At 33.6% G+C, this 14,573-nt stretch overlaps 2 protein-coding genes across 2 annotated transcripts in view; one reads left to right on the top strand and one right to left on the bottom strand.

Annotated features, from left to right (window-relative positions):
* LOC142336648 (retinoic acid receptor RXR-beta-like) overlaps positions 1–12,101 on the top strand; it is a 54,652-nt gene extending 42,551 nt beyond the window's left edge. Inside the window, exons 3-6 of the mRNA XM_075385557.1 lie at positions 5,482–5,832; positions 8,397–8,505; positions 8,874–8,965; positions 11,396–12,101. Of these exons, the coding sequence (XP_075241672.1) occupies positions 5,482–5,832; positions 8,397–8,505; positions 8,874–8,965; positions 11,396–11,688 (845 nt within the window). The 3' untranslated portion in view covers positions 11,689–12,101. The remainder of the gene's footprint in view (positions 1–5,481; positions 5,833–8,396; positions 8,506–8,873; positions 8,966–11,395) is intronic.
* Positions 12,102–12,595: 494 nt separating this feature from the next.
* LOC142337105 (uncharacterized) lies at positions 12,596–14,567 on the bottom strand. The gene is made up of 2 exons (XM_075386189.1): positions 14,456–14,567; positions 12,596–13,107 (listed from the first exon to the last, which is right to left on the bottom strand). Exons 1-2 carry the CDS (start codon positions 14,551–14,553, stop codon positions 12,702–12,704), a joined length of 504 nt encoding a protein of 167 aa, XP_075242304.1. The 5' UTR covers positions 14,554–14,567; the 3' UTR covers positions 12,596–12,701.
* Positions 14,568–14,573: the final 6 nt, after the last annotated feature.

Genomic DNA, 14,573 nt, shown 5'->3' with positions numbered 1-14,573 from the left:
AACCCTAACTACACAAATTTAATTTTTCCTAAGTACACATTAGATGGGATTTTTCCTTAATAATACTAAATATCAATTCATAAAAAGAAGAAATAATGTGGCAAAATTCAAAAAAGAGAAATATTCAAAAATACGGCTCCCTAAAGAATGAAAAAAGAAGCAAAAATAGCAAAATATTAAGCGATAAAAAAATGAGCGAGAAAAGTGTCGAAGCCATTCAAAAATGAACTTCCCAGCAAAAGCTTTCCCATTTTCAATTAATTTTTTAACAGCAATGGGGCTTATCTTTTTTTAATTTGACTCCAATAAATCAACAAACTTGAACAAATACATTAAAACCAAGAAATTTTTGAGAAAACTCGTAGCATCAACGCCGTTCAATTCAACAGCCTTTAACGGAAGCTAATAAATACGCTAAGTTATGACCTGATGAGACAACAAGGATGTTTGCCTTTCATATGTCATCAATAAAATATTACAATAAGTCATTGACTATGAAAACAACTACAAATACAGGCAAAATCCAAAAATTAAGTAGAAAAGTGCGGGAAGAAAGTGTAGAAGCCATTTAAACCATAAGTTTTTCTCTGAAATTTTTATACATGAACGTCTTCTCTAAGCCGACGGGAATTATCAATCTCATGAAAATGTGATAAAATTTCAAGAGGAACCAATAAAAAGAAAAAAATTCAAAAACTTGAAATCTTGTGGCACTGAAGTCATATAACAAATAGTTAGAAGATAAGACCACTAACCAGATAAATTTTGTCTTCAGTGGGAAGAAAGAGGGTCCTTATTTTACTGAAATTGACTTACATTTCACGAAAATAAGTTTCTGATTGGTTAATGTTATAAAATTCCTCGAAAAATCTATTTTAAAGTCTTAACAGCCATTAACTGTCCACTGAACGCTCTATATAGGTTCACTTAATGCTCAATACGAAACCTATTGCACTTTTAGTCAACGAGACTATGCCATTAGACTTCAGAAATTTTGTAAAACCTCAAAAAGAAGATCAAAATGTTATTTAAAATTACGAAAACTCATAGTCGAAGCCAAAAAAAACCACGAGGGATTCCTTGAAGACGAATATTTTGTTCATTGTGCTTCATTTGACTGTAAATCAGGTTTTTCATTAACGAAACCTAGATATGAAAAGCGACTTGTCTCTAGGTAACTCAAGAAAACAAACAAAAATATATAAAAATTTTATAAAAAAGAGCCCTCGAATAGAATTCAATTTTTTTTTGATAGTTAACTTCCCTAAGAGACAGAACTAGTCTTTTTATCGCCTTTCGTCTATCAGGAACTCAAAATTGACGCATTTTGTGGCATGAAGTGTAATTTTGAATTAATATTTTAATAAAAAAGATCTTAATTTGATGAAAAATTTTACACTAAAATTGAACAAAATCATGCCAAATATCCCGTGTTCACACAAAATTTCAATCTTCGATATCTCCTCGAAGAAAACGAAATTCAAAAGAATCCTTTTAGTTTCGAATTCTACGCCGGACGAGCTTTTTAATGATACCACTCACATTTCTCTACGATGAATATATCGCTGGGCCAAATTTGCCTGAACAAAAAAAAACCCATCTGAGTATATAGTTCCTCCCCCACAACAAGTGGGGTCGGAACAAAAAAGTTATGGATTTAGGTACATCTTTTTTCAGATTATTTTAAGGAAACGTAGTTTAGGCTGTTTTAATGGAAGAATTATGATAGTTGATTGGCATCAAAAATATAAATTATCTGCATACCACGTGGTTATTTTAATTTGCAAATCTCAGACTTGGAACTTAATAATATATTTTTTTATCACTCGGAGTTAGAAAGGGTTGAATGAGGATAAATCTGGAGCAAAATTTAGAGCTAAAAAAGAAAATTCAATTTGGAATTTTTTTTGCACTAATTGTGAAGAATTTTGCGCACAATTATAAACTTATTTAAAATTGGTGAAAAATGTTGATTTTTTCTTTAACATTACAAACTGATTGAATATGGAGATCTTATACAGCGTTGAACATGGGGCTATCTTTAAACGGAGTTTTTTATTCTTAGCCGGCTTTCTACTTCTGGGCGCTGCTCTAGCTTCAAATTACTCTCGGCGCTACTCATCTATGCTGACGCTTTCCATTGAATCCCCAGCAGAAAATGAGTCGATTTACTTTGTAGTTTTAAAGAAATTTTTTTTAGGTGGAAGCTATATTCAAATTTATTCCTATGATTGCTGCCCTCATAGTAGGGTCTATATTTCGTAGTCCAATTCTGGTCATCATACTAGCTGAAAGATGGTCGATAAACTTGATATCATCATGTTAGACTAATTAATATATTGCTTTTCAAAATACAATTTGAGGAAACCAAATTAAATTCTGAAAAAAACTATTTTAATGGTTCAGTTAAAGTGAATTTTTACAAACGCGTTTTTGCAAAGCATGATGAAGTAAGTTTTTAGGTTTGATTTGGGGATTAAAATATAAATTTAAAGGAATATTTTAGAATTATTATTGCTTCCCGGTTGCTCAACAATGACAGAACATTTACGTGAGTTTGGTTGAAAAGAAAAATGGTAATTTAAAATTTTATTGACAAACTGAATCCTTTCTAAAGATTCGTATTCATTTCTTTAAAATCTTTAGAAAAAATTGACGCTGAAGTTTTTCATTTTCCTTGGCTTTTTGGTCACCAGATCGCATCAAGTTGGTGAAATTTTGAATGATTTAGTCCGTAAGTCCGATTATTTTTTACCTGGCTAAAATTTTTTGAATATTTTAATTGCATTTGATTAAAAAAAACGTCACATTTTATCATATCAAAAAGCAATTTTTTGTTTAAAAATACTCCAAAACTCAAGATATACGTTTTTGAAAACATTCGATTAAAAGATTAACACCCTTGACAACCATTTCTAGATACAAAAAAAAATCAATACTGCTCTTCATTTAAAGCAAAGAACAATCAGTTTGGAACGTTTGCTAATACTTTAATAAAGTTCGCAAACTTGTCATAGGGTTGTAGGGTTGTCATAGTTGTCATCCATTTAAAAAACGGTTTAATGTTTTAGCCATAAACGGTCTTCTGCTGCACTAAACTTCGGTTACCTTAATCTAAGTTCTTTAAAATTTCAGTTTAATCTCTGATACTACTCGTTTTAATTTTCGAATGCCATCTGTGACTGGTAGACACAAATGTAGTGATTTAAATTAAATTTAAAAGAAAGCGGTTTTTCTTGATTTTTCTGCTGATCGAATTTCTAACATACACTACTACAAATTATTCCAAAAAAGTAGAAATTAGGTCAGTGGCAACGTACATAGTACTGAATATAATCATCTCAATTTCGATGAGCTTAAATCGAACAATTGAAGTATTTTCAGTTTCAGAGCAGTCTTTTGAAGCAATATTTTGTTATGAGGCCTTTGCGGATAATTTTTCAACATCCAACCTCCAATTTTATTTAGGTACGGGAACTGTATGCCTCCCTTGGCTTATATTAGATCTATTTTGTCCAAACGATATCTTTCATTGAGGGATACGGAATTGGTTATAACTGAAATTCTCACGAAAAATAGAATCAATCCATCAGAATGTTTGGTTCAATTTTCTTTCGTAACAAAATCAATGTTGATTATAAAGCGTCCTAATTTGAAGCGCTGTCTGAGGAAGATAGCAAAACTTTACAGAATTCATATTCTAAATTGAACTCTATTAAACTCAATACTATTGACAGTTAGCATTAACATTAATGAGCTCTCTGGTAACCTCATAGACAGCATAAGTTGCTGGCCTTCATTTAATTCCGTTTTTTTACTTTGATCTTTTGATCTCGACCACGCTGTATTAGGTAAAATCTATTCAACAATTCTACTCAAACTCGATCTTTTTAAACATTAAATAACGCCTGTTAAATAATTTCATAAATTGAAAGGTGAATGAAATGTAAATCGAGCGGATGAAACAAAACGGGAGACGCAAGAATCGACTCCAAGAAAAAATTTGACGCAAGCTACATAGGACTACCTACAAAGAACAAAAGCAAAAAGTTTCTGAGAAACATGCCACAAGTTGCTTTTCCGAAACTAAACGAACGTAAAGTGACAAAATAGGAGAACAGAATAGGAGAAAGCCCTGAAAACAGACCGCAAAAGGAAATATTAAAAACTAAACCCGTGCACGTTGAAAACATATCTCTAAAGCACACAAATTAAGAGAAATTGGCAGAATATCAAAGAATATGAAAAGAGGCAATGTTTTAACCTAATTTAATTGTTTTGGTTATGAAAAATAAAACAGTTCGAAATAAATTGCTGATAAACAGCCCTAAATTTTGCTCCACAAATACTGTTTGAACCTTATAATTTCGGATAGCAGCAAAAACTTGCCATAGGAGCAGAAAATTTAACAAAAACTCCACAAAATTGTCTACAACATCAAAATGACAAATAAAATGTGCTCAAAAATGCATATAGATGTCTTATAAGTGCTTATATTAATCGAGTTAATAAAATGATATGTGCTTGGGCCAAAAAATTTAGAGACATAACTAAGAAAATGCCGCATGTGAACAAATCATTCTTCTCCCCTTGCAAAAAAATTTAATCTGGATTCAGCTGATTGACCTATGCACTAAAACATTCGAGTGGTAAAGGCGTATAGAGCTCCTAACTACTAGTCGCTTGAGTAGCTGATGGTGGCTAATAAAAAACGGTTATTTGGTTGGTTGGAACACTTGATGTTTGAAGCACTGCACAACCGATGCCAACCCCCTAGCTGTACTATGTGCACAGCTGAACGCAAAGTTGGCCGAAGTAAAAGTAAGCCGACATAAAAGCAAGCCGAAAGTTATGTAATAGTTATGTAATCTATCAGAAATAATACAGTGTTAACCGTTACAATCAACCCCGCATAGTATATAGTGTATAATGTATTCCAATGCACCAAATAAACAAATATATGTCAATTTTTAGATATCTAGTGGGTACGGGCCTCAGCGGACCGCTGTCCATGGCCATGGCTCTCATCCGCTGTGGGATGTAATCCGGAAACCGCGGGTCGGTTATCGCGGTGAAGCGCGCCCACCGGCCCGCCAGGGACAACTGAAAATACGGGCATCCCAAAATTTTTCGGCTTACTTGACCTCATTTTCAAAATTCGACTTGCTTGCCTATCGGCTTGCTTGTCCGCCACCATGTGCACAATTTTTTCCATAATTTCTAAACAATTTTAGCTGCGGGAACGAATCGATCCTGCAAGTTCTTTCAAAAAGTTGTTTAGAACCCAATTTAAATTTAAAAATTTCTTGGTGATTTTAAAATTTTGTCTTAGATTTGACGAATGCCTTAGGAGCAGAAATCCCAATAATGGCTGAGTTGAGAAATTTTTGAACTTGTATACTGGGAATTTGAATATTGTAATCTTGTATAACTGATAGATAACAATTAACTGCTATTTTTAACCACATTTTTTTCTCCTAGGTGTACAAGAAGAAAAGCAGAGGTCAACAAAACCGAAAAGTAACTCCAGAGCCAACAATCATAGTAAAAAGAACAGCCCATCAACTTCGACAGCTTCGCCAAATGGCATCGAATATCCGAGTTCGGATCGTTCCTCGTCTCTCAGTGGAGACTTCAACTACAACGATTTAATTCCAATTGACAAAATGACAACTATGGAAAGGAAACAGCCAAAAATGGGAGAGTGCTATGTTGAATTAAACTCCGAGGAGACACAGAATCGAATAGTGGCGTTCGTGATTAATTGGACAAAGCTACTGCCGCATTTCAGTGACATTATCATTGATGATCAAATTGTGTTGTTACAATCAGGTATATGTTTCTCATTTTTCGCTCAAAAGCTGATTACTCCTCGTTCATAATTTGCATGCAAAAGTTGCAATTCTGTTGCATAGATTTTGAGTGCTCCATTTAACACATAGACGGATGAATTCATTACGGGCTGCCTGAAATTTCTGAGATATCTAAAAGTTTGATTTAATCTTACCCTTAAACTCAAAGTTGTTATTGAATTTTTCGCATCAACTAAACGGTTTTCCAAAAGAATAGTTTTTGAAAACTATAGTGATTAGATTTAAATGAAAAATAAATATTTCGTTCCCTATTTGTTGTCACTGCAACGGTGATGAATTTAACATCACTTTCCACTGGTTAAGTTTTGACTATCTAGTTGTTAGGTTTTAAAATGTCCTATTACGACGATTCGGAAAGAACAGCTGAAGTTTGGGAGAAATTTAGCCGTCATTCTAATTTTTTATGTATTACAATGCATCTTGACCGATGAATTTGTTCACCAGAGTATCAGAATCGATATTTTTAGAAGCCAATATATTTGGCGAATTTTATTGTTCCGTCGTTCCTCAATGAAATGGGGTTATGAACTTTATACAAGCCCTCCTGTTTTACCACGCCAATTTTGTGGAAAGATAAAAACGCGTATCATTGAAAAGCTCTTGAAAACGGAATTAACTGTTGGAGAGAATTTTGCAAAACTTTCATTTTCATTTCTCGAACCAAGAATTGGCCAACAATTTTTTTGAAATATTTAACAATATCGTCTATTTATGCTTCATTTACCCTTATTCCCTTTTTAAGCTAAGAATTAACTTGAGATCATCTGTTCGTTGAAGATCTTTTATGAAATTGATATTATCAAATTGGTAATATGGTATATTTTAAGTTAATTTAACCTCTACAATTAATCGACACATTGTGTTTATCTTCGGATTCTTCTGGGTCGTCTAAACTCCCATAAAGTGCACTATGGTTAGTAAGAAAAAGAAGTTAGCAACAAGTATTCAATTTATCAATTGATTTCATCGCCTGGTCCTATTGCCGTGATCTTAAGAAACTGATATTAACACATTCATTTATCGGATCAACAAAGTGATCACCATATGTCAACAACTACACCCTGAATAGCTGATGAATGGACGTTTAATTCCCTCAGAGAAAATTAATTCAGTAACTTGTCACTGGCAGCATTTAAATCTAACAAAAATTAGGGGTGAAAGCTTTTAAAGAATTGCCCAATATTTTGTATTGTTTTTTTCGAAAATCATGTTAACTTGTCCAAATGCAATGAAAACAAACTGCCGTTTGGAAAATCAGGTTCAAAATACATGGAGCAGCTATAGGGACATTTTCAATTAGTTTGATTTACTAGAGCGAGGCGAGGAATAAATTAAACTTTTGTTTACATGTTCTGCCTCTTGAATTAAATTTGACGTGAACTGCTACTGAAGAAGCGATGCGTTAGTTGGCCCCTGAAACCACAGAAATAGTTCACAAAAATTTATTTCATATTCTTTGTATTCTTTGGGGGAAAGCTTGAGGTTAATAAATTTTCCATAGATTCCGTTTCTTCGTACTTAAGCATTGAAAACGTTTAAACCTTTAAATGTATACGTTAATTTGCCCCCGTTATTACATATTTTTTTTCAAAATTCAACAGTTCTCGAGTGTGGTCCAGTCTGTCTTGAATTGAATTTTCCTAGAATTTTTTGATTAGTTTAGATTTCGTTATCGTTGTCTGTTTCTCAGCTCGAAAAGCAAAGCTAATGGATCCTAACATAAAACTTTTTTATCAAAAGAAATTGTGATTTTTATTGCTCTTTAATTTTTTAGATAACCATGAAGTCAAAAATATTTGTGTTTCGATGCTTTAAGTCTTTTCGTTTTTAAATAGATATCACAATTGTTTATCAGAGACTTTTGGCATTTTTGTTCCCCAACTACACTGTAGAACATTTTTGTTCTAGAACTCGTAGACAGTTTTTTTCTGAATTTCGGTTGGAAGCAATTATGATCTTTCATTTTAGAAGTCACATTTTACCATGTGTTATAAAGTTCAAAGGAAATTCGGAAACATTCTTTCAAATAAAATATTTGGTTTGATCTTCACTTGTTATAGAGCAAAAAAGCTGCTGGTTTTCAATATTAACTTCTAAATAGCATGTTTTTCAATCCCACGGACAAGTTTTTGCCGTTTCAAATTTAAAAAACCACAGGTTTTGCAGCGAAAGACTTTTCAACTTTCGTAAATTAAAATGCTGATGTCAGAAATAAAATGCTGATGTCTTTTATATCTAAGGCAATCCAATCCTTTACAATCCTTGTAGAAGCATACATATTGTGAAATTAATTTGCAGTTACTTTTCTACCAGCCCATTCAGCAGTATTTAATTATGTTCAAATTGTTAACTGATGACAACATTAAGGATAAATTTTTTTTTGTTTATTTACATTAAAGTTTTTTTTTACATTGTTTATCATTTGAAGGGACGGAACGTTATGTGAAAACGCATATTACCGACTCTCCTTGTTTGTTTTTTTATATATTTAAAAGGTTGTTAATGTCTGTGTTTTTGTTTTAGCTTGGACACAATTAGCGCTTCTTGACGTTTGTTTCCACAACTCTAAATACTTCAAAGAGATTTTAGATAACCACGACAACGTTTCACCCTGGTCCCTGAAAGCTTTCAAGTAAGTATCAAAAGTTAGTTAGGAACTTGGTGGGACAAAATGTAGGTGACCCTTGATATTCAAAGCTTGACTTTCATTCTTATCCTGGCTTGTGTAAATTTGATTTATTTTAAGTACAGTATTTAACAGTATGCAACAGATTTTTTTTACAGATAAGCAACTGTACAGAACTTCGTACAGAACAAATAGTTGTGTGCTCAGGCATTTAAAAACCAAGTGAAACAAATTGTGAAATTGTTAATTGAAAATATTGGCGCATTTTTTTACATTTTATGAAATGAACTGTTTTAAAACTAATCTTTTATTTTTGAAAATGCGATTTGAACGATTTCGATTATAAACAAAGGCATGTGTGTGTTTGTTTGTAGGGAGATTTGTGAGATGTCTGAGATTTTGAAGGGGATGCAGATGGATGTATCTGAAATGGGGTGTGTCAAGAGCATCATGATCTTCAATCCATGTTAGTACAATTGATTGTCACAGCAATAACTTTATCAAAATTGTTGCATCTATCACCACCGCTTTGCTTCGTGGCCTAATTATTGCAAAGTACTCTTGAAACTATTGCGAAATCAGAAACATGCTGTAAAACTAACTTCTCGATTGCGGTAACAACCGTTTGTAATACTCAATAATTTAAGAGAACTAAGAATGCGAAAAACTAGTGAATTCGTGAACCACTGAAATTGAAGTTCTCGGAAGTCGATAATATCTTGTTATTTTCTGCCTCCATCCCATTTAGTGCTGAAGAACTAAATGCTAATTCTGCAATTTTTTGTTTTTTTTCGGTTTTGCGTATAGATACAAATCTAATAGAAAGATTTCAGTAGTATCATTTAAAAGAATGTCAACTGTAGAATATGGGGATTTTTCTTATACCCCTCTTTGTAGGATCTACGCGGATTTAAAATTTGATGGTGAACAGACAAAACACCCCAGACAAAACAGTCCCGGACAAAAGAGTCCCGAATAGCAAAATATTCCCAGAAAAAAAAACAGTCCCAGACAAAATGTTCCCCAAAAAGCAGACAAAACAGTCCCAGACAAAATAGTCCGAACTAAACAAAGAGTTTAACATATCATATGCACACCAATTAACAAAGAAAGTCAATAGATTATTCTCATGATTGTGTTTCATTGAACAAATTTTAAGCCGATTACACTATAGTTTTTGCCAAATTATGTATTTTGAAACAAGTTTTTATCCCAATTCATACCAATCAAAAACAATGCACTCAGAGAAGTTTAACTCATCAATTATGTTGGTTAATTGTTTGTAGGTTATTTACGTTTTTTCGGGATTATTTTGGCTATTTTCAATATTTATTCGGTACTGTTTTGTCTGGGACTATTTTGTCTGCTTTCTTGGGACAGTTTTGTCTGGGACTATTTCGTCTGCTTTCATGGGACAGTTTTTTTTCTGGGACTGTTTTGTCTGGGACTATTTTTCAATTTGTGACTGTTTTGTCAGGAATGGTTTTGTTTGGGATTGTTTTGTCTGGGATTGTTTTGTCTGGGACTATTCTGTCCGGACACGCGGAAATGTATTTTGTGAAAAAATAAATAAATGGGAAGCAGTTTTTTTCTCGCTCTGCTCATTCTAACACCGATGAATAAGTGAATATAACTAACTAATCAAGTTGACTATAACAATTTTATCCCCTTGAACTGCTGTGTGGAGTTTTCAAGTTTTTTTCGATTTAAAAAGTTATTAATGCAGTAAGTGTGACCTTTTATTTGAAAATGTTAGTTAGTTGATAAAATTGAATATGTTAGAAGCAGTTATCAAATGTATTTTTTTCATTAAACATTGCATCTTGTTAATTAATCAAATTTAATTTATCTTTGTATGAAATATAGATTGAATCAATTTCACAGCCCCTACCCAGTGAATTTGCTCTCAAATATCATTAAGTAGCTAAAGCAAAAGCAGCTCACGGCAATTCGTTGAGTACGATTCGTGAACGTTGTTCGGGTATTTTCTCCATTAATGCTCTGTTTCTGATTTTCCCAATTGCATTCATCGTTTACAACAAAGTAAAAATTTTGTTATCGTCAAAAACATATGTTTCACCTTGTCGAAGCTTAGTGCTAAGCTCTTAATGGTAGAACGTAAAAAACATAAACGCTCAGTATGGTCAAAGTTCTATTTGAAAAATTATGTTTCTAATGGTCAGCACGATCGTTTAGTAAAAGTAAGATTGTCTTCAAATAGGTATCATTAGTTTCATTTATGCATTTATGCAAATTTAATGCATTATCATACTAGTTATAACTCAGTGGCGGGTGAAATGTGATTGCCCAAAACAGGAAGTTTTACCTCAAACAATTTTTCCAAGAAGGAAACAAGTGTGATTGCATGGGTGATTGCAAGGGTTGAACTGATAACAGTGATCGTTTATGAACCAAGATTTTCTAATTTTGATAATTTAATCATTAGTTTCATTAGTTTTGATTCTTCGTTATGTCTATTTTAATTTCTCAAGATTCGATTATCTTTTTGATACATGACGGGTTGGAACTTTGTCTGCCAACACACGTTACCGAACGATATCTCTGGTTTTAATAGTTCGTGACTACTCAAATTGTGACTATTTTTGCAAAATATTCGCATTTTTTATTGCTAATTTTCTCTGTTTGTCGCCTTTTTTAAGTTTTCAGGCAACTCTTTTTACAGGACAATTTTCTTGAATCAACTCAAAACCCAAGCGTAAGAGGTTAATTTTGTTTCTCATTTCCAAAAGTATTTCTGAAATACTCTTTTGAGCAAAAACTGTATTGAGTAACGCCTTTAAACCATAATGCATACCGTCCAAAAATGAGGGTTACCATTTTCTAGCTAAAAACTGCTTTTTCAACGTGGATGTAATCATTTGTATTTTCCTTTTAGACGCACGAGGCCTAAAGAAACCAGTGGACATTGAACGCCTACAGGACAAATACGTTAAAACACTGCGTGAATACGAGTTGAAGAAAAATAATATGGGAAGATTTCACAAACTGCTTTTCCTACTCTCCTCAGTTCGGTCAACATCATGGAAATGTATGGAACATAGTTTGTTGATGAATTTAATTTCGCCTAAAAAGTTGGAGGAGATTGTTTCGTTTCCAAATGAAGGCGTGAACGATCTTCAAAATTGTTTCAAAGTTGTAAAATGCAATGGCAGAAAGCTTTCAAAGTGATGAAATAGTAAACAGTGTTGATATAAACTACGACCTCTAACTTCTTTTTCGGTTTTCACTTAACAAACTTCACAATTGCTACAACTCACACTCCATCCCCGCAGCTCCTGGGCAAACGTGGGTAATGTAAATGTAATAGTAATAGCCATTATAACAGCTTGACGGTAATTTTTCAAATGAGTTGCAGCATACATTGCAGATTTCGGTTCAAAAAGTATATAATTTGAGTGAGTTATTTTGAAAATAAAATAATGTTTTTTTACTAGTATATGATGTAAAGTTTGGCTGGCACCATCAGTTGAGCACATTAAAGGTCTTAAACTTGTCAAATTTGCCTCGTCAATGCACAATTTATATTCGCTCAAACTAGAAAACTGTTCATAAGTTCAATTGGATCTTTATTACACCCCCCCCCCCCCCCCTCCACGACCAACCCCCCCCCCCTTCTCTATCTCTTCACTAATCACAACTCTTTCTCTTACTAATAAATTAACTAAAATCAACCGAAGGGTTATAAAGTAACCCAAGGATTAACTCCAGTTATGAAGTGAAATTTATCCCAAGAGTTGTAAATCGAGTTTACCTGTTCAAAAAATCAAAGAACTGTATGTTTAAAACTAAAAACCGTCTGCTGAATAAGCTATCATAAAAAGACAATAAATTATTTCCCGAGAGTGAAGGCTTGAAAGTTCATGATAGTCATATATCAACCGGTAAGACCAACACTCAACTAGCGATAACTTTATCAATGGGATAGTTTCTTTGGTTGTAATAAGAATCCATGCATAACCCGCCCCCTTTATGTACAATAACGCTTTCATTTACCCATTGTAGCATTATTTTATATTTTGTTTGACCAAAAGCATATATTGAGGAGTGAAATAATTGTGTGATTAAAACTAAGATGTGTTACTTATTTTCAATTATAGGCAGTTAATTTAAACATTTATTTCCAAAGCTCTTTTAGTTTAGTTGCCAGAAAGTTTGTCTGCATTTGCTGTGCTATAAAGTGATCAGTACGTTCGAATAGCACCCAACACCTGATCAACTCGTTTTTCACGCCGCGTTTTTGGAATACTGAAAGCTGGATAGTTAGCTTTAACCCTCTTCAAGTCGGGCAAATAGTAACCAGGCGCTGGCGTTGTTTCTGGTTTCTCCCATAAAATGGTGCGATCCCTGATTCCAATGACGTGTGTGGGCGCTTTTTTCAACATTTGGGAATCGGCAGCCCCCCGATCGTATTTTATGCTCGCAGGTGTGAACTCGGAACCCCGAGGCGTGAATAAGTTGCTCTTTTCACGGTTCACGACAGGCATGGAAAAACTCGGAGCGTTTCGGGCAGTTGATGAGATTTTGCCAATGTACAGGGTATCTTCGTCAGCATACTGTCCGGGTGCAGGCCAGTTGGTTTCATCAAATCTAAAATTGAATGAAAAGTGATATTTTCTGTTTGATGGCCTAACTCAGCTCACCCAATGAGTGGGGAGCAAAAGAAAGTGATCGCTCGACGAGTACGCCTACCTAAGTGAGGAGCATCATTCTGCGAAACAGCAGATCTTAAAATTTGTGCTAACAAACACTAATGGCGGGATCAAAACTTTTGCTGGAATTCGGACTAAAACTTTTGCTGAGATTGGCATTGAATAAATTTTGGAGTCGACAGCTAGCGAAACCTATAATCAAAGTTACCAATAGGTCCAGCGGTTAAATATCTATTGACCGCTTATACGATTTGCGAAACATAAAAATAAATTTGCTAATGCGTAGAAATTAAGAAAGACCCAAAAGACTGTTGCAATCAAAAATTTCAAACAATTGTTTTCTACAATTTAGTGCTCAGATATAATGTTGTTATTCAGATTCTCTGGCTAATCATATTTTGTTATGAAGTATATGACAACCCAGTAAAAAATTGTTTCTCCTCTTTGCCTGCAATTCAAGGTTGGCGTGCTTTCTCTTCAGACCCGAAAGAGGACGTGATTGGCACTGATATCAACTGAAGACGGTCATTTCATTGTAGAAATACTGAACGCGACTTCTGTCGGGTTATGAGCACTCGCACGCGCAATAAAAGCGTTTTTAAATAATTCTAGAGTGAGAGAATAATATAATGAATTCTACTAAAAATTTACAGGAGAGATCTGACTAAGAGATCAAGATGGTGATTTGGACTTTTGTTATGAAAAAGGTTAAATAATATCTAACCATTATGAATGAGTAAAATCGAGATAAGAATCGAACCACACCACCATGATTTATAGTGAGAGTCCTAAGTCTGGCTAAATATTGTTAGCTCAGTTGAAATCTATTTGCAGAGAGAACTTGACCATATAAGCACAAAAAGTTTACATGGGAAAGACCAAATCCGATCATTTTCATCGATTAAGAAAATATCTAATTCAGAGGGCATCAACAAAATTTTGAAATATTGATTATCTCAGCTAAGCTTCGTTCAATTCAATTTCTTTTTTACTTTGAGTCAGCTGTGCCTGATGTTATCTTGGTATATTAAACCTTACAGTTTATTTACGTTTAAATTAAGTTTCGAACTCGGTTTCTAATAACTTCCGCGAATGTTTTTTATGTTTTGCGTAAGTACTAATCAATTTGAGTTGGAGTTTCCTTTATTTTTTATTGAAATTATAAACAGAAAAATATGACTTACAAAATTTATATGTGTGAAAGGCAAAATTTTTACCTTTTTTCTAAGTATTTGCCCACTATCAGGCGAAATATCAAAACAGTAAAAAATAATTAAGTATGTTACCGTGTTTTTCTGGACCATGCGTCGTGGGCACTAAGGTAGAAATTGGTCTCCCATGAAGTCCTGCCTCCACCTCCCTTGATCTTGTCCCTCTCTGCCATTGGGAAAGATGGTGCGTGAT

This window comes from Convolutriloba macropyga, chromosome 3 (genome assembly GCF_964194025.1).
Source record: "Convolutriloba macropyga chromosome 3, txConMacr16.3, whole genome shotgun sequence".
Classification (NCBI taxonomy): domain Eukaryota; kingdom Metazoa; phylum Xenacoelomorpha; order Acoela; family Convolutidae; genus Convolutriloba; species Convolutriloba macropyga.
The sequence above is the reverse complement of the archived record's forward strand: the minus strand, read 5'-3'. Positions and strand labels throughout refer to the sequence as shown.

Excerpts from the sequence above, each read along its gene's own strand:
- LOC142337105 (XM_075386189.1), bottom strand. The coding sequence starts at position 14,553 with ATGGCAGAGAGGGACAAGATCAAGGGAGGTGGAGGCAGGACTTCATGG. Across the intron at positions 13,108-14,455 it reads GCATGGTCCAGAAAAACACG|ATTTGATGAAACCAACTGGC; the intron begins GTAACATACTTA and ends ATTCAATTTTAG.